This window comes from Morus notabilis, unplaced genomic scaffold (assembly GCF_000414095.1).
Source record: "Morus notabilis unplaced genomic scaffold, ASM41409v2 Scaffold257, whole genome shotgun sequence".
Lineage (NCBI taxonomy): Eukaryota > Viridiplantae > Streptophyta > Magnoliopsida > Rosales > Moraceae > Morus > Morus notabilis.
In genome coordinates, this window is record NW_010356831.1 from 247,834 (window position 1) to 268,091 (window position 20,258).

General features: G+C 34.2%; 4 protein-coding genes across 4 annotated transcripts; 3 read left to right on the forward strand and 1 right to left on the reverse strand.

The window, feature by feature from the left end:
- Nucleotides 1-4,616: 4,616 nt before the first annotated feature.
- LOC21393442 (11-beta-hydroxysteroid dehydrogenase-like 3) lies at nucleotides 4,617-6,326 on the forward strand. Its single transcript, XM_024161990.1, has 6 exons — nucleotides 4,617-4,866; nucleotides 4,987-5,179; nucleotides 5,302-5,387; nucleotides 5,579-5,710; nucleotides 5,815-5,931; nucleotides 6,033-6,326. Exons 1-6 carry the CDS (start codon nucleotides 4,684-4,686, stop codon nucleotides 6,270-6,272), a joined length of 951 nt encoding a protein of 316 aa, XP_024017758.1. The 5' UTR covers nucleotides 4,617-4,683; the 3' UTR covers nucleotides 6,273-6,326.
- Nucleotides 6,327-7,025: 699 nt separating this feature from the next.
- LOC112090527 (11-beta-hydroxysteroid dehydrogenase-like 6) lies at nucleotides 7,026-8,636 on the forward strand. The gene is given in 6 exon segments (XM_024162027.1): nucleotides 7,026-7,208; nucleotides 7,398-7,590; nucleotides 7,687-7,772; nucleotides 8,091-8,222; nucleotides 8,328-8,444; nucleotides 8,551-8,636. Coding segments are annotated over 6 exon segments (789 nt in total). The 3' UTR covers nucleotides 8,629-8,636.
- A 722-nt stretch (nucleotides 8,637-9,358) lies between these two features.
- On the forward strand, nucleotides 9,359-11,247 carry LOC21393443 (11-beta-hydroxysteroid dehydrogenase 1B). The gene is made up of 6 exons (XM_024162033.1): nucleotides 9,359-9,581; nucleotides 9,688-9,880; nucleotides 10,005-10,090; nucleotides 10,206-10,337; nucleotides 10,428-10,592; nucleotides 10,938-11,247. The coding sequence occupies exons 1-6, from the start codon at nucleotides 9,399-9,401 to the stop codon at nucleotides 11,232-11,234; spliced, it is 1,056 nt and encodes a 351-aa protein (XP_024017801.1). The 5' UTR covers nucleotides 9,359-9,398; the 3' UTR covers nucleotides 11,235-11,247.
- Nucleotides 11,248-11,906: 659 nt separating this feature from the next.
- Nucleotides 11,907-15,761, reverse strand: LOC21393444 (recQ-mediated genome instability protein 1). The gene is made up of 8 exons (XM_010088690.2): nucleotides 15,159-15,761; nucleotides 14,486-14,656; nucleotides 13,814-13,959; nucleotides 13,605-13,741; nucleotides 12,702-13,234; nucleotides 12,436-12,543; nucleotides 12,213-12,341; nucleotides 11,907-12,059 (listed from the first exon to the last, which is right to left on the reverse strand). The coding sequence occupies exons 1-8, from the start codon at nucleotides 15,708-15,710 to the stop codon at nucleotides 11,928-11,930; spliced, it is 1,908 nt and encodes a 635-aa protein (XP_010086992.1). The 5' UTR covers nucleotides 15,711-15,761; the 3' UTR covers nucleotides 11,907-11,927.
- Nucleotides 15,762-20,258: the final 4,497 nt, after the last annotated feature.

The window sequence follows — 20,258 nt, forward strand, 5'->3', positions numbered from 1 at the left end:
AAGGGAGGTAACTCCAGCTCCACAAGGGAGAAAAAGAAAATAACAATAATTTCCTCCGACTCAAGGGAGGCATTCAAGTTATAATCACGGTGTCGTGGGGGACCTTGCAAACCCTCACGTTCCGATGATTGCGCGCAAGTGGTACGCGAGCACTCGGGCCCATCAGTAAGAAAGATAAGGTAAGATAATAAAATTATGATAAGACATCATAATTAAGCATAATCAGCTCATGCATATTTATTCATGTGTACTTACAGTTATTTTGTGAGATATAGTTCCTACTTGCTGAGCGAAAGCTCAATCAGATATGTTCATGCTGTAGGTAAGAAACCTATCAGCAATTCTTGAAGGGCAATGGCGAGCGGTGGACGAATGGTGGAGATGGGAATGGATACCGCTCACGCAGTTATTTTCCGCAGTAAGTTTAAGAAAAATCATGTATATGTCTATATGATTCAAAAGTTTCAAGTATGTATGTTTAAAAAGTATACGTACATATGTATGTTAAGAAAACCAAGGTTGTAGCTAACAACCCTAGTTTTGAGTATTTAAGTTTTAGAATGTTACAGTACATGCAACAAATAAATGAATTTTAAACATGACGATTTAAATGAGTAATTTTAGAAGGACTTTAAGATGTACTTGAATTTAAGATTTCTCACGAAATCCGTTTTAAAGTCAAATGAGATGGCCGATTGAAATGACTAGTTTTAGAAAAGCTTTTAAAGAGTATTTAAAATAAGAGTTCAAATGCTATTCGATTTGAAGGATATTCCTAAAAGGTTTTATCTTAACTAAAATTAAGAAAAGCTTTAAGAAATTTAGTGATTCACTTATTTGAAATTATTGTTACAAATTATGAAATTATTCCTTCTTATATAAAAAAAAAAAAATGTTCCGCATATTTTAAGAAACCCCAGTAAGTACAAGTTAAAAAGTTAGTAACAGTGGCGGCCTCAAAGGAGGGTCGTCACATGTGTAAAGGTTACAATTTTTTCAACCAAAAAAAATATGTTGTTTTGAACTGGTCATCACAACACTGCTATTAATTCTCTTATTTTTAAGTCCAATTAATGTAATAAAATAACATTTGGCCTTGGAGTTGGAATTTACATATTTTTCTATGAATGATCCGTGAAAGAAGTGAATCACTTTGGCTGAAGATTGCACTTTTCACGCTTTCTTTTTTTCTTTTTTTTCTTTTTTTCCTGAAAATCTGAAACATTGATGTATATGATACGACGAAGGACCAATAGGAATATCTCTCTTTTTTCCTGAAAACTTGTAATGGACCAATAACAAAATTTTCTTGTAATTAGATAAAAACCATCAAATTTCTGGTTCCAAATGCGAACATTTTTAGTCTTGATATTTCAAAAAGTATTTTTTCTTTAAAACAAAAAAAATCCTCTGTCTGTAGTGCATAAAAGGAAGATGGTTGATACTCTTAGCGCAAGATCTTTAATCGGTCATACCAATTTATGCAGTGCAAAAAAAGGAAATTGATTATGGTCATAAGCAACAACAATTTTTTAAGAATTAATTTTATAAATGTGCATTGAACTATGTATCTATGTCATTCAAATTTTGCCTTGAAAAAATGTCTCTCCAATTTTGAAAATGGTTGATTTCATTTATGAAATCGTTCAAAACGTTCAATATGATCAGTCGCTTTTAATTTTTTCTTTTTCAAGCTTTCATGTGACATATGACAATTTTCTTTTAATGTGCAGAGATTTATACTGAACATATATATAAAAATATATAAAATGTAATTCTACCTATATCTTTTCCAGTCAGGAAGAAAAGGGAAAAAACAAAAGAAAAAAAGTTCAGGATCTACTATTATAGCTTGTACAAATGTATATGAGACATTTGGTTCTGATATTGGAACGACAATAGGGACTCCTCTGGGCCTATTGAGCCAGAAAAAAGAATACCCTATTAGTTATTACTTCACTATTTTCTTGTATCCAATCAAAATGCTTCAAATTGAAAATCTCAAATAAATAAAATTGTTTACAATACAGTGTAAAAGTTCACAAAAATTATTTATTCCTCCACTACTTTTAGTTCAAAATTTTGAGTTAAATCAAACATCCTAAAAAATGTTTTTTTGACTAATTCACCCCTAAGAGAGCAGTACTTGGCTTGCTGCAAAGACTTGCCGGCCGGCGGGGTTCTGATGGCTGTTTCCGGAGAAAGTGACATGTCCCCAGGTGGTGGCTTGGGTGGCTCAGGTGTTTGTTGCTCATGTTATACCTCTGTCTGGCTATTTTGACTTTTTTTTTTTTTAAAAAAAAAAGGAAATTGCATTCAATTATAAACTGAGAAACATACTACTCGATACAATGCTAACGACCCATCAAAAGGACAGACGCACACCTAAGGTCTAAAAATGGGAGAACCTCAGCACATTAATAACAAGCACACTTAAGACTTTAACTGAAGATTCTGATCTTTGGTTTGGATACTACTCGATACAATGTCAATGACCCATCGAAGGGACAGACGCACACCTAACGTCCGAAAACGGGAGAACCTCGGCACACTAATAACGAGCACACTTAAGACTCTAACTGAAGATTATGATCTTTTGGTTTGATCCCTAAAGGTTCTGATGTCTTATTAAGGGTTAATGTACTCTTTTTGTAATTATGATTATGGCTGGTCTGATGGTTCTGATGTCTTAGTAAGGGTTAATGTACTCTTTTTGTAATTATGATTATGGCTGGTCTGATCTTCTTTTTAGTTTTATTTTGATGCTGGCTGGAAGTTCGTTCTATATATAATTAATGATTTTACTATGGATTGATCTTTTCTATCTATGTATATATATAGACAAAAGCATTACCCTTTTTTCTTTTTTCTTTTTTTCTCTTTCCAAAAGGCTAGAGAAAAAACATATTGAAATCATGATTTTTTTTCCCATTCTATTTTCTTGTATTTGTACAGTAGGCAATCTATTTTAAACATTCCGGGTTAATACAACCTCATTTTTACATATGGGATTCAATACATTTATGACCTTTCTTTTTCTTACCTCTTCAATATATATGTGGAATTCAGAAAATTACAATTTGCTTTTAGTAAGTTGAGTTTATTTTTTCCTTACTTTTTATTTTTAATTTTATTTAATTTTTTTTATTTTTTATTTTTTTTGGCATATGGTGAGGACTAATATAATTGGGATCTATCGGGGTTCTCTTTATCTTTAAAAAAAAAAAAAAAAAAAAAAAAAAAAAAAAAAAAAAAAATGCTACCCTACTTGCCTTTTTTTAATGCATGGACTTCAAAAAATTGCGACTTCATTTTTAGCATGGGAAGTTTAATGATTTTTTTTTTCCTTTTTTTGCATGTGGCGAGTGCCCACCAAGTTGAGTATGTCAAAATTCTCTTGATGTTAGTTGTCCGCGCTCTTCATTAAAAAAAGAAAAATTGTGATCCCACTTGTCTCTTTGATAAATTTGAAAATTATGAGCCCATTTAATTCATGGGTTTGAACAGAAAAATTAGACAAAAATTTAAATTTTTTAAGATAAAAAAATTTAATAAAAAGATTTAAACAGTAATTCAAACTTATAAAACAAATATAAACTATAATTTTACCTGAAAAATAATTTGAGAAATACCATTAATTTTACTTTTACATGACTATTATGTTGTCAATTGTAAATGTATTAAACTACTCTTACTAATAAGCTATAATTTTGATCAGTCTACCTTTCCGTTTAGCTTTATCTTTGTAACAAATAGAAACCACAGTTGTTTCTTAAATTTTAGCTTAAAACTTTTTTCTTTAAAATTTTTTCTCACAAATACAATTTTTTTTTAATCGAAACATGATATTAAGAACTTAGAATAATGCTTGGTGCCTTAATTTTATTTAGCCAACTTTTTAATATGTGACCATATCTAAAAGGTGCCGCATTAGTACTTCATCAAAATCTCGGAAAAAGGTCTGGTTAGCTAGCTGTGACAACACTGCAATTAATAATTGCGTACTTTTATTTCTTTATAATTAGTATACTTTTTTTTCCCCTTACTTTCGTACCAATCTAACCCTTAAAGAGAAAAAGAAAAAAAAAAAGGAACCAAAAAAAAAAAAAAAAGAAAAAACCCTTACAATCTGACAAATTGCTTTCTTGAATTTTATATTTCATCACAAACTGTCTTTCCATTTAAGAGTTGGACAAAAATACCTTCATTAAAAGCATAAACAGAAACTTCAGAACGAGTGAGCGCATCATGTCACATGCACTGTGCACAAGGCATTTCTTCACAATTTTAACATCCTTCAAATTTTATTAAATTCAAACAGTAATTTATCAAAAATTAAAAGTTGAAAAAAAAAAAAAAAAAAAACTTATCAATTAACCACTAAAAGTTCATGGAACAAATAAAACTCTTTACAATATAATACCAACCAACAATGTAAAAGGCATATTTTATATATGCGTCTAAGAAAAAGGAAAAAATAATACTTGAAAATTCAACAAAAACCTCAGGACTTGCCTTTAGCTCTCACACTCCACAAAGCAGGAAAAACTTATATTTTCCCAAGCCATGGATTTGATCCAAGCTTTCATGAACAATATTTCAGTTCATCATATACTACTCATTTTACTCATTTTGCTTCCTTCAAGTTATCATGTATTTCAGTTCCTTCAGTTTCACCCAAGCATGCATTTGATCCAAACTTTCATGAATATCGCAGTTCCTCCTATAGTACTTATTCTACTCATTTTGTTCCTTCCAATATATCAAGTTTTCAAGCTCATAATTTTTATCAAGAGATCAATATGCAGTGAAAATGTAGCTGGAAAAGTTGTACTCATTACTGGAGCAGCTTCAGGCATTGGCGAGGTTTATACATATATATATATATACACACACATACACACACACACACACACACACACTGTATGTATATATATATTCTTGATATGTAATGACTTTCTTTTCTTTTTTTAACATTTTATGAAGCAACTTACTTATGAGTATGCTGGAAGAGGAGCACTTTTGGCCCTAGTTGACATCAATGAGAACTGTCTTGTACAAGTTTCAAATAAAGCTCACTCTATTGGATCCCCAGATAGTATATCTATTGTAGCAGATGTTTCTAAAGTGGAAGATTGTGAGCGGTTTATCAATGAAGCTGTGAAACACTTTGGGAGATGTAAGTGAAAATCTTGCCTAGTTTTGATAGTACATATCTCATTGTTTTTTTTTTTTTTTTTTTTTTTTCATTCAAGATTTCTCACATTTTAATGACTTTGGCTTTGGATTTTGATGCAAAAGTGGACCATCTAGTTAACAATGCTGGGACAGCAAGATTCAGTAAGTTTGAGGACACTAGCCAAATTTCTGATCACCATCCGGTTATGGTAATTTCAATTTCTACAGAGATTTCATACATCGCTGCTATTGATTGTATCACTATATCCATATGTTTGAATTTGTGGCGCGATTTGAACTCTATACCTTAAGGTGGAGTCTGGTATGAATTTTCGGCTAGATTGTGCTTGCTGACTAATATATACATGGGGTCTCATTAGTTGATGTCGTTTGTTGCTAGGACATTAATTTCTGGGGTACAGTTAATGGCATCCACTATGCAATTCCACACCTGAAGAAGAGCAAAGGGAAGATAGTAGTGATTTCCTCAGTTTGTGGATGGTACCCTCTACCAACACTGTCCATTTACAATGTAATGGACAAAATATACATGCTCTAATTTATATGTCAAACTCATATTTTTTAAAATTTCTCTTCTAGTTTTACAAACCCAAGATGGTTTGCTTCTTTTACCAGGCAAGCAAGGCAGCACTAATAAGCTTTTGCGAGACACTTAGAACTGAACTTGGTCCTTCAATTGGCATAACAATAGTCAAACCTGGCTTAATCAAGACAAATTTGACAAAAAGCCAGGTATTTAGCATATATATACATATATATATATATATATACATAGATGAAACTTGCAACAATAAATTTTATGTTAACTCTAGCTAATGTCATTTGGTGGTCAGGATACTTTAATACCAGTTATTCCAGAAGAGTCAGCTGAAGTATGTGCTAAGGCAATAGTGAGCGGTGCTTGCCGTGGAGACTTGTATGTGACGGAGCCTGCGTGGATTCGGTGGTTGTTTCCGGTGAAAATGGCGTGTCCCGAGGTGATAGACTGGTGCAACCATTTGTACCTGTTGATGATTGAGCATGTATCTGTCAAGAGAAAAGCAGCCAAGGGGAAGACTTCGGGAGGAAAATGAAGCCATTCTTCCCAGCAGGTCAAGGCAGAATAAGATCATAACCAAAAAACATCACAAAAAACATGCATGTATTTATGGTCATGGAGCTAGGCTTTGCTCAAATATTTTTGCCTAGCTTGTGCAAAACAAACAATTATTGATCGATGTGAAAAATAATCGTTATGAAGTTGATCGTGTAATCATTTGGAGCAATTCACATCTAGAAATGCTTCTCTATTTGCATCAACAACATTATTTATCCAAATAGATGAAGATAAAAGAAGTGATGCTAAACTTTACAATTAAGTTTCCAGGTAATGTTCTCAGCCAAAACCTGACCCTGAACTGATGCACATGAATGTGGCAGATTGAATAGGGCCCTTTGTTGGACTTGTCAAAAAAGCTAAAGTGGATAAAAACCCAAAGATAACTCTTTAAAATAAAAAATAAAAATAAAAATAAAAATAAAAAAAACCTATCTTTGGTGGCTTTTTGGTCATTTTCTTTAAAATCTTTTTTTTCCACCATCTTAGTAATGGGTTGTTGACGTGATTCAACAAAGAGTCAATTTTACCAAACATCCGACTTTTCACTGTATTAAGAGGGATTTCACGTTTGGTGTTAGTTGGCTGCAATTAATGCTATAACACCTACCAGCATGAATGTTATTAAATCATATAATCAGAAAGAAAAAAAAAATACCAATAACCTCACTTTACCATAACTCCACACTCCCAAAAAAAAAAAAAAGGAGAACTTCTGTTTCTGCAAAGCATGGATTTGATCTAAACTTTCATGAACATTGCAGTTCCTCCTTCAGTACTCATTCTACTCAGTTTGCTCCTTCCAGTATACCATCTATTCAAGCTCATACGTTTTATATGGAGATCCATTTGCAGTCAAAATGTTGCTGGAAAAGTTGCAATCATTACTGGAGCAGCTTCAGGCATTGGCGAGGTTAATACACACACACATATATACATATGTACACACAATATATATATACATATATACTATTTTACACACACACACACATAGATATATATATATATATATATATGTACGTATGTATCTATGTATGTTGTATTAATGCCAAAATTTGTTGGGTTCTTGATGAATGACCCTTTTTTTAAACATTTTTTGAAGCAACTTGCTTATGAGTACGCTAGAAGAGGAGCACATTTGGTCCTAGTTGACATCAATGAGGAAAGTGTTGTGCAAGTTTCAAATAAAGCTCGTTCTCTAGGATCCCCGGATAGTATACCTATAGCTGCAGATGTTTCTAAAGTGGAAGACTGTGAAAGGTTTATTAATGAAGCGGTTGAACATTTTGGGAGATGTAAGTTGAATTCGTGGCCAGTTTTGATAGTATTTCTCTTGTTATAGATCTTCGAGAGATTTCATAATTTAATGGCTTTTGATTTTGATGCAAAAGTGGACCATCTAGTGAACAATGCTGGGACAGCAAGAGTCATAAAGTTTGAGGATATTAACCAACTTTCTGATCACCGTCATGTTATGGTAATTTCATTTACAAATACTAGATTCCATCACATCTTTTTTTGTTTTTTAGAAAATTGTTAAATTTATCCTTAAAGTGTGAATCTGAATTTTTTTCATCCCTTACTTTTAATTTATACTCTGTTAATATAAGTATTTGACTAAAAATCAATTAAACAAACATCGGTATTTGTCTCCTTTTCGTTCTTTTTTTTTTTTAGTTTTTTACTAAGAGAATATTTCATGTCGACAGCTGTACTCTTTCTAAATTCATATATTGTCTAACATATTTTATCTGGCATAAAATTTATTGCATTTGGTTGATGTTGTTTTTGGTAGGACACTAATTTCTGGGGTACAGTCAATGGCATTCACTTTGCAATTCCACACCTGAAGAAGAGCGGAGGGAAGATAGTAGTGATTTCCTCAGTCTGTGGATGGTACCCTCTACCAGCATTGTCCATTTACAATGTACGAACAAAGAATATAACAAATGGTCGAATTTATATGTCAACGTCAAACTCATATTTTGAATCCTCTAATAAACCCCCATCTTCCAATTGCTTCTTCTACAAGGCAAGCAAGGCAGCACTGATAAGCTTTTGCGAGACACTTAGAACCGAACTTGGTTCGGCCATTGGCATAACAATATTCACACCTGGCCTAATCAAGACAACCATGACCAAAAAACAGGTAGTTAGCAACAAAGTGTGTGTGTGTGTGTGTGTAATATATGATAACAGTAACTATAGAGTGGGGCAGTAGGGCTAACTTTTGCAAACGTTTATGTTTTGGACAGAACATTTTTAGATCACTCGTCCCAGAAGGGTCAGCTGAAGGATGTGCCAAGGCAATTGTGAGCGCCGCTTGCCGCTGAGACCTGTACGTGACGGAGCCTGCGTGGTTCTGGTGGCTGTTTCCGGTGAAAGTGACGTGTCCTGAGGTGATAGAGTGGTGCAACAGTTTGCTCGTAATGATCATTGAGCATATATCTGCCAAGAGGAAAGCAGCCAGGGGAAAGGCAGAATAAGATAATGACCAAAACTTCATAACAAGCATATCTACGTTTGGTCATGGAGCTAGCCAGAATATTGTTTGCCTCTGCAAAACATAAATATTGATCAATGTAAAAGTATTGGTTAAGAAGCTGGTGTAATGATTAGGAACAATTGACATATAAAAATGCTTCTCTAATTAGACTGAATAGCATTCTTCCAATTATAGATGAGGATAAAAGCGATGTTAAATCTATAGAAACAAAAATCAACCCACTTTTTTGTTAAAAGTAATGAAACAAACAATTTGAAAGAGGACAAACGCTTTAGACAAGTGGAAGTTTGGACCATACAAGTTGCTATAAGACACTATGCATAGGAACTTTGGCAGATTGAATTGAATAGAGCCCTTTGTTGGACTTGTCAAGGAAGCTAAAAGTGGATAAAAACCAAAAGATAAAGCTCTCCTCCTACGTGTCGTTTCCTTTCCATGCAAAGATGCTACGTGGCTAACTTCACTTTACATTAAACATTTTTAAAAAATAAAAAAGAATAAAATAAAATACACCCAGAACGATGACACTGCCAAATATATCTGTTGTCTCTCTCTTTCTCTTCAATCTTTGTTTTGCAGGGAAGCCACTAGCCAGCCATGGATTTCATCAACAGTGTAACGAACATCATAATTCCTTCTATTTCTCTAACATTGATGCTTTTCTTTCTCCCTCCATATCTCTTCTTCAAGTACCTCTTCTGCACCGTAAGACCCATCTTCAAGGACGACATGTTGGGAAAAGTAGTGCTCATCACTGGAGCATCCTCTGGGATTGGCGAGGTTGGCAAAGCTTAATAACAACTACCAAGCTTGTTTTGATTGAAACCCAAGTTTCTAAACTTGTTTTTCTCTGTTTTTTGATGGATTTTGTGGCTTTGATCGAAAGCGAATGGCGTATGAGTATGCTAGAAAAGGAGCTCGTCTGGCCCTTGTCGCGAGAAGAGAGAACCGACTCCAATCGGTCGCCAGCATTGCCACATTGCTAGGCTGCAAAGATGTCATCACTATTCGAGCAGATGTTTCCAAGGTTGAAGATTGTGAGAGGTTTGTCTATGAAACGATCAACTACTATGGACGATGTAAGTGAAAAGGAAAAACTTTGCTGGGTTTTTCTCTGATTTATATTTGTATTTAGATTATGGAGTGGTTTTGGAAGATTAGTGTTTTTTGTAGCAATGAAAAATATGCGTTTTGTGGTGACAGTGGATCATCTAGTTAACAATGCTGGGGTGGCTCCAGTCTGCATGTTTGAAGAGTCCCCTGATATTAAAAAGTTCACACAAGCAATGGTAATTCATTTTCCAAAGCATAACTTTTTATTTTTTATTTTATTTTATTTTATTTTTTTCCTACAAGATCTCAAAGATTCGAATAAAGTGAATTAATTCAGCATTGTTGGAGTAGGACATAAACTTCTGGGGTTCAGTGTATGCTACATACTTTGCAATTCCATACCTTAAAAGGACCAGAGGAAGAATAGTGGTGATTTCTTCTGCTGCCTCATGGTTACCTGTCCCAAGACTTGGTATCTATGGCGTAAGAAAACCCCTCAAAGTTGCTTTGACTTAAGGTCTTTGTAGAATATTAGATTGTGGTCACATCTTAGTTTTTCGCAATTTTCTTCAGGCTTCAAAAGCAGCAGTGACGAGTTTTTATGAGACATTGAGAGTTGAAATTGGGAGAGACGTTAGAATAACAATTGTGACTCCGGGGTTAACCGAATCAGAAATGACCCTGGGCAAGTTCCTAACCGGGCGAGGCACCTTGGAACTTGGCCAAGAATTGAGAGATGTAAGGTCTTCCTTTCTATGATCAACAATACCATTTTTTATTCTTGTGTGATTTCCACTTTAGCAATCAAATTTATCAAACCACCAGCAAACAATACTGATCTATGAATGCTAATATATAGTAACTTAACACCACGATATATACAGATGAAATTGGTGCTCTTAATTGCCATGTAATAATCATGTGGCAACATTCCAATCATAAATCCATTCAATATGATGATTGCAGTATCCTCATGCATTTGATCCTACATTACATGTCAATGAAACTTGTGCCTAATCTAACATTTCGGCATGATTATAGTTTGAACTTGGTTCACCAAATGCTTACCTGATTGATGGGCAGGTTGTAATGAGCATGACGCCGGTAATGTCTGTCAAAGAGACTGCCAAAGCCATTGTCGAAGGTGCATGCCAAGGTGCCTATTACTTGACAGTACCAGCTTGGATAAAGCCCACATTTCTGTGGCATGTATTTTTTCCTGAGGTGTTGGAGTGGTGCAATCGCTTGCTGTTGATGCCGGGAATGGGGTCCACAGATAGAGAAACTGCTAGCAAGAAGATTGTAGAAGCATTAGCCACAGTGAGGCACTACCTACGACCTGGGACAGTTGATTTTCCTGAGCTGAGCAATGAACACTGAGATTACCCACATTCATATGACTAAGAAATAGTTTGTCATCTCCACTTGTGTCTATATGAATTGCGGTCCCATAAGCTAACTCTTGTCACTGATGGTCCGATATGCATGGTCATGAAGTTTATTTTATAAATCTTGATTCATTTTCCATGTAAGAGATGGTACAGGGAATTGGAGGAACAATCGTTAAAAACAACATACCATGTAAGTGTAACAACTGCAGCTCAAGTGGGTGTCTTTATCAGCTACACCCACAAAGTGAGAGTTCCCACTGATACTGATTGGTCTTGAACATTTTCACGTCAAACATAATCTATACGCCATGATTAGTAAGGTAAGGCTAAAAGGTGAACCCAGCAGTCACAGGATCATGCAATGTCGATTCCAATAATATCCTATAAAGTGACTCTGTCTAATCAGGCTTGTTCTCCTAGAATTAGCTAAAATCTCAGCTCAAGCAAGCGGGGATTACCACAAAAACTGCCTCAGCCGCAACTTTTCATGTTTTCCCAATTTCCCTATCCAACAGAGATTAGGATCCATGACTAAACAGGATCCTTTAACCGAGAATACCCGCAAATTGATCTCCATTCTTCTCAACATGCAACCTTTCATATCTTCCAAGATGTAGCCGTACATAAGTTGAATCAATTAAGAGGATACATCAATGGGGTCTATGAGAACAGAGAGAGACTCTTATGTTTGTGCTAGAATAGAGGACCTGAATCTTCGCAACAGCAACTGCGCATCGGATTCAGAACAGCCCTGGTTCATCTCTAGAGCAACTGGAAGAGGAGAGGCTTCATTTATCTCTATAAGCATTTTCCCCTAAAAGCATGACATAGCCAAATAATGAGGGAACAAATATAGGTGCCACTAATCTTTTCGAAGATGTCGAAGGGAGTTAAAAAAATAAATAAAAATATAAAAAATTGGCACTAAATCCCAGAAGCATAGCAAAATGTCAAGAGTCGTTATTACCTCAAATTTTGCTAGAAAGCTTTGGAACTGCCTCATTGTCTCCCTGATATTTTGAGCTGTTGTCGGGTCAGAAGAAGAAAGAGCGGCCGTTACCTCCCGTGGAGAATGACCTATCATTTTCTGTATAGCCTGGGAGCACGAAAGAGCTCGGCTAATCAACATATCAAATAGCAACTGGTCAACAATCTCCTAGCGTCTAGTTGAAACTCCAACGTGTACTTACATCATGATGAATGACAATCTCAGAAATGAGACTACCGTCATCGACATAAGCCTGAAGCTCAAAGGTTCTGTCCTTATACTCGAATCGCTTCACGCCGGTTAAAAAACACTGCAATGTTGTATTCACAATTCAGAATCATTACCATTACAAAAAATTATCATAATAAATATAAGTACCACATGTAGTAACGTCTTATACCTTGATCTGACAAGGATAAGTACACAGATAAGACACTAAGGAAAGAAAGAAAAGAAAACACTGCACACCTTAACTATTCCTTTAACAGAACGAACACTTTTTTTCATTGCAGTCCACTTGGCTGACAAACTAGCTAAGTAAGTAAATGGGATTTCCCGGTTCCCAGATAGTATTAGTGGATGTTCAAACTCATCAACCAAAGGGATTTCCTCGTCATTTAAAACGTCGTTGGGATATGTATCAGACATGGGATTGTCCGTTCTACTAGGAATCAATTCCATATCAATTTCCTCCGCTATTGAAGCAACATCAGTCGATGAGTTGGGTGCAATATTAGCTCTGCTATTAGGAATAGTATCCACAAGGACTTCTTCCTCTACCGTACTAAAGACGACATAGGGTGCCTCTTCTGCACCAGTGACAACTTGAGGTGATTGATTAGGAATGGCACTTTCTGTGCTTACAGGAATAGGAAGTTCGTCCACATCCATAATGACACTAGTTGATGAATTGCGAATAGCACTTTCTTCACTACTGACACCAGGAAACTCTCCCCCAACTCTTTGATCAGCATCGGTACTAAGTGCAACATAAGTAGAACCTACAGTTCAGCAATAATGTTACAAGAAAACTTCAAAAGCAAAAATAGAGGTATAACCTAATGTACGAGACATATAAAAAAAATGTAAATACGGGGATCTTCTTGTTTTCATACAAAAACAGTAGTAGCTTTCTTATCCAAAAATACTCACCCAAATCTACATTCTAAAGAATTCTCAGGTCTCAAACTCGCAGTTGGCCTGATGCTAGTAATGTGCAGGATTCCTTATGAGTCTCCAACATTAAGTAGGTGTCTCATGAACTTAATCTCTAGAGTTATTCAATGGAACTATAAGTGCATAGGAACTCTTTGTTTCACGCTTCAAACAATCTTTCTGAACAATATACATGGAAGTGTGCTTGTATATTACCTTGGTTGTGCACCCGAATGGGGGTTGTGTGCTCAGATGTCATATTACTGATGTTTCCAGCTACATGAGCGCTGTTAGATGGCCATGCAGCAAGAGTTGCTCTAGTCCTTAAAGGAGGAACTACTCCGCCCCTGGTTCTGCATAACAACACAAAATGTCAATATAACAGTTGAATTATAGGAGTGAAACAATTGACATCTCTAACATACCTTATTCCCCTAGGAAGCTTATTTACTTCATCAACAAGCTGCTGTCTTGCTGCTTCCAATTCCTCAACTACTCCTCCTAAAACTTCAAAGGCCTCAGGGACCAATATAAGAAGTCCATGTCGTATATGCACATTACAGATGACAACCTACAACTCATGAGGATAACCTGTTTAAGTCAGAACATGAACCTTTACTCCGGAAAAAAAAGGGGGCTAGCATGATCAGATTTTTCTTACTTGGCAAGAACGAAATGGAATTGAGAAGGGTAGAATGAAAAATTTTATATAAAAAAAGAAAAAGAAAAGAAAAAAGAGCCGCAATTAAAAGCAATGTTCGAAATGGGAAATTATTTCATAAAAAAAAAAGGGAAATTACTATATGTCAGCTTAAGTAATCATAATATATTTTATCTACCATTTTAAGGAAGAACATTGGCTGCACTCCAATAAAAGTTCTATTCTAAACGCCATATACCTTCAAATTCAGGTCAAAACACTATTATACGTACGTTGCTGGTACTATGGACACAGGCATCCATAGATTGTTTTATTCGAAAACTTATAGTACGCCATTGTGTAAATGAACTGGCTTCACGTCATACTCTCCAATGAAGAAACTAGACTAGTATCAGTGATTATCTAAAATTCTAAATAAACTTAAGCTAGGATAAACCTTCAATCCAGCAGGAGCCAAAGCGTCAAGATCCTTAATAGGTCTGTATTCCATTCCAAATACACGCTGTAAGCCGTCCGTCATCGACAACTTGAGGCATCTCTTGATACCAGGAGGTGCCTTCTGATACCTGCCCTTTAGAGGATTACTTATGTTAACAATCTCATCAACCTGCATAAAAGGGACCCAATATGAGAACAGAAAAAAGTTTAGTTGTTAAAGAGATTTCGCTTGCAGAGGCACACTCTGATAAAACAGCCAAAATGAAAGTTGCATTTATTTCATATTTTTCAGTGTTTGTACTGCCCAAATCTCCAAGTAAATATCTAAAATTATATGAAATCAAATGACTTCGATAATTAATTTGCAAATAATTATACCAACCAAGTAAAAATCTGATTCCAATCCTCTGAGCTTTCTAAACTTTCCGAGCTTCACTTAAACAAAGCAAGATCAAGTTTTTACTCCAATTCCATCAAAGACATTTTTTTCATTCAAAATAAATTTGAAAATGTAAGAATCCAACAAAGAAGTTCACAAAAAAAAAAAAAAAAAAAAAAACCCCCCTTTTTTTTCAAATTTTTTTTTCTAAAATTAACACAAAACCCCAAACCAAAAAAAAAAAAAAAACCCCTCTTTTTTCAAACTTTTCGTTCATCAATTGAACGCTAACCTGCAACACAAACGGTCCGGGTAGATCAACCAGATGAAGTCGATCAACATTCTCGGGAAGCACACCGCCGCCGGAGCGATTCATATCAGAGACCAAAAACTTCTCGAAGCAAAGCTTCGCCTTGGCATCAACTCCGAGGCCGCCAAACCCCGGCACCGCCTGCTCAAGTCCCCGGACACAAAAATCGAGCCATTCTCTCTTCAGCCCCAACCCTAGCCCCCAAAGAATATCGCTTATCGGACAACCACCGGAGCTCGGCGGCGGCGGCGGCGGAGGAGGAGGAGAATTAGGATTAGGGTTAGGATTGGGAGTAGGAAGCGACGGCGGTGAGAGATTGTCGGAGACATCGATGAAATCTTCGTCGTCGGAGATCTCGAGAAGCTCGACGGAGGGATTGGGAGTGGTAGGGTTAGGGTTTACGGAATTGCGTGATTGTGAGAGGATTAATGGCGGCTGGGGCTGAGATTCTTGGTGGTGGCGTGGGTGAGGCTGATTATGGGGTTCGTCGTCTTCGTCGGAAGACGAGCTCAGAACGAGGCGTCGCGGGAGCATTTTGGTCAGAGGAGCTTTCGCGAATAGTTACTGATTTTTTTCTTTGGTTGTGGAATTTGTTAAAATTTGAAGATTTTGAGGAGGGAAGAAAAAGGCGAGGTTGAAGACGCTGATTGCATATTTGTCGTTTTTGGGAAACGACGTATAGTTTATTGTTACTAACTAAAAACCGTTTAAAAAAAAAACGCCATGTGACGATTCGTATTAGTCGGTCGTATTTGTGTCAACTCGTTTATTAATCGTATTAAAAAATATCAACTCAAACACGACATGTTTATTAAACGTGTCAAGAATGTCAATTCAAACACGACTTATTTATTAATCGTGTTAATCGTATCAACTCGTATAACTCGTTTGAATTAATATAATGAATAAATAACTAATATAATAATAACTTATTTAATACTGTCAAGACAAGTTTAACATGTTTATTAATCAATTTATCTTTTCATTTAACAAAAATAAATGAATTTTACCTACAAATATTAAAATTCACATTATTTGTATTTAATATGTCATATAAACTTTCATGTTATATCACATATCATTATATTGTAAATGACACATATAGTTAACGTGTCAATTCGTGTCACTTTGTGTTAGGAAATCAACCTATTTATTAATCGTGTTAATCGTATCAACCTGATTATGACTCAAACTCATTTATAGTAAATCTAAGGGCCCGTTTAGTTCGTTGATTCGAGTTTTTAATTCGAGTTGAGATATAATTTTATGTGAGAGCTTTTTACTGTAGCAAAAAAGTTAGATGTGACTGTTTCTGAGAGCTTTTTACTGTAGCAAAACTCGAATCGGTGAAATGAACAGGGCCTAAATCTACTAATTTCACACAAATTTTGAGTCGTGTCGTCATATCGTTATCTGAATTGTCATCCATCAATATCTTATCATGATACTCGATGGTAGTCTACTGTTTTTTTTTTTTCTTTTTTTGAGCAAGTAGTCGACTATTATTCAATATTGTAAAAATGCTTATTTCAGCTTTACAAGCATTTTTTTTCGAAATTGCCCTTATTAAATATTTTTGGCATGTTACGTATATAGTTAGGTTTTTTTTTAGTCTGATTTTTTATTATTATAATTTAGATTTATTTTCTTTTTTTGGCTCGAATTGTTTTTTTGTAGTCAATGATTATGATCTTATTCTGATTTTTTTTTTCACGGTATATGCTTTTCTGCCCCTTTTAATTTTTGAATTGGGTGGTGTACTGGTGTGTCCCTTTTGTTCCTTCATTTGTGTTATTCTTTTGGGAGATCAGACAAACAAAAGCTTTGATTTGTTGTCTATTAGGGGAGTTTTGGACATTCATCTTTTAGGATATCAAAGGGAAGGTTTGGTTTGTTGTATATAAGGCTAGGTTCGGTGTACTTTTTTCTCTCATCATTTTTGCTTTTCTTTTTGGGAAATAGTAAAAAATAAGTCAATATGAAAAACTTAAGAAAGTATATAGGTTAATTTTTAGTTATAGAAATTAATAGGTCATAACTTGTCAAGTTATAGTTCATAATCAGATAAGTTATGGATAAACTTATCAAGTTATGGTTCATAGTCAGACAAGTTATGGACAATTATGAATAATAACTTGTCAAGTTATGATTCATAATCAGACAAGTTATGGACGAAAACAATAATTTAACTTATTTATTAACTTATGTAAACTATTAATCTATTAATTTTAATTCATATTAAATATTGACATATTTTTCTCTTTCTCTCTGTCTTTTTTTGGTGTTATTGCTGGTTTATATTGTTGTTGTTTTGGTAATAATTTATAGTTTGATATTTGTTTCCCGTTTTTGCTTTTACTTTGCATTTTTCTCGGTTATTTCTTCCTGTTTTTCCCTCCGCTTTTACTTCTTGTTGTTTTGGTTTATATTGTTTCCCGTTGTTTTGGTTTATATGTCTTCTTCTTCTTCTTCTTCTTCTTCTTCTTCTTTTTGTTTTAATTCTAATTTTTTCAGATCTTATCATTGAAGAGATGAGATGTTTTTTTTTTTGGTTGATTTTTTCGTGAATAATTTATATCTCATTATGATATAGTCATTATTTTAGTCTAAATGTTTTTTTAGTTGGTTTTTATGTATGTATTATGTTTCATAATCATTTGTTAGGTATTCTGTCTCATAATAATTTCATTGTTAAAATAATGAAAAATATTTGTTCTTCTTTGTATCACATATTTTTCTCATGTTCATATATAATTTCAATTTGATATTCATTTTCTTAATGATAACTGTTTTTCATTTGACATAGTTTTTCATTTGACTGTTTTGGTGTAATGGAGGCGGATGTGTTTTGTCTCATAATGATTTCATCGTTAAAATAATGAAAAATATCCATATTTTGTATCATAATTTTTCCTTATTTCATATGTAATTTAAATTTAATATTCATTTTCATAATTATGACTGTTTTTCATTTGACATAGTTTTTAATATTTTTTGGTGCAATGGAGGCGAATGTGTTCTGTCTCATGATGATTTCATCGCTAAAATAATGATAAATATCTATTCTTTGTATCATATTTTTTCTGTGTTTCATACGTAATTTGAATTTGGTATTTATTTTCATAGTGATGATTGTTTTTTTGAGCAGGGCATGGGTGCAAAGAAGGGCTTTTTTTTCCAGAGAAATATGGCCAACGGTTTTAAAATTTTTGGTGTATTCCCCTTTTTTGTTTTTTGTTTTTTTGTAATAGAGAAACTTTCCTTTTCTTAAAAACGACCACATTTCATTAAATATTAATTCCATTTAATTGTTGATTTTTTTTAATTGCTGATTTTGTTGATTTCTTACCTATTTTGTTCTTTAATCATTTTTTCCCTTTTTTCGTTATATGAAGATATAATTGTGTTTATATATATTAGTCGATAGTGTTATAAATAAATAAAAAAGTCAGCATTTTTAGACAAAAAGTGCTCCAAATCGGCATTTATGTAAATAACCTTGATTCGTATGTTAACAATTTTTGTCCATAACTCCTAAAGTAATAACTTTGAAAAAAATTAACAAAATTATCTACGAACGTATCACACTATAAGTTGAAATTTCACAAAAGCATTTACTTAAAGGGTACATAATTAGATTTTATTGGGTTTTAAAGCACAATAAGAAAAAGTACACATACCTTATATAACTGATTTTATAAATTTTCACACGTTCTTAAACCACTCCTTATTCTACTTATTACACCCCTTAAAATTTCAAAAAAAAAAAAAATTCCCTGCAATTAAATTTAATTGTTTTTCCCTTTTCACCTTCTCACCAATCAAACATATCTTTTTTTTTTTTTAACAACCGTTTTCCTTTTTAAAAAACTGATATCTTTTCTTCGCGGAGGCGGCCAATTTCTCATGAACATTTCTCGCTGCAACCTTTTTTTCGCGGCGTTCTTTTAGGCTCTTGGGCTCTCGGCTATCAAACATGGCTCTTCATCTTCATGCAAGACTTCTCTTCCTGATCGGAGATATCTTGTCGTTTTTGGATGCCTATACTCCATTACCAAACATCTATTTTTAGCCAAAGAAGAATAATAATATATTCTTAGTCTCATCCATTGCATGGACACGAGTTACAGAATATATTCTTGCAGTTAGAAAGTTGCAACCATATCCTGATATCCATTTAATCTTCAATCTTCATGTCCTGCTAAAAGATGTCGTTTTTCGCCGTGACTAATTGGACCGCAAAATGATGTCTGCAAATTTAGGATGGGGGAAAACGGAAAGGTCAGAAAGTGTTAATCATATTCACTCTCATACCACCACTATTGCATATATATTGGTCTCAAGCAACTTCCACTGAATCGGTTCTTTGATCTTTCTCTCTGTCAAAGGCCTAGAGAGGGAACCGGAACCGCCAATTTTTCATGTTTTAGGCGTCTATGTGGAGACCAGCACTAGTGATATTTGTGTAATATTTTGATATTGGCTAAAACAATGTTAAATTTCTTTGAAATAATGCATTTATACTATTTTTTTTTCCCTATATCAAGCTCAAAATAATGTGGTAAAACAAAAAACAAAAAAAAGACGTCACAGTCTGATGCTAATTTCCAACTAGGTATGCTCTTAGTATATCATACTGTCTATTGAAGTATCATTTCACTCTTTTAAGGCACGTTCAAAATGTATACTCAAACCATGATTCTTAATTCTTATGTTTTAAATTTAAATTTTTTGTGAAAGGAAAACACTATAACAGAATTAATAATTTGAGTTTGAGTATATGAAACAAACGGACCTTTAGACCTCATAACTTGTTTGGTTTGGCATGCGGTCCATTACCATATTTCCTGATATTTTTTGTTCTCTTATAAGCAAATAACAACTTTGGTCTTTTAACATACGCATTCCATACCAACTCCTTTAATTTAAAATAAAATAAATAAATAAATAAATAAATAAAACGCCCTTTATTACAAGCCAAAGACACCAATTTGTGTCATGATATGAGAAAGAAACTACATGCCTTAACTGTCACCGTGACGAAACCAACATACACGATATCAACAACAGACCACAACATAA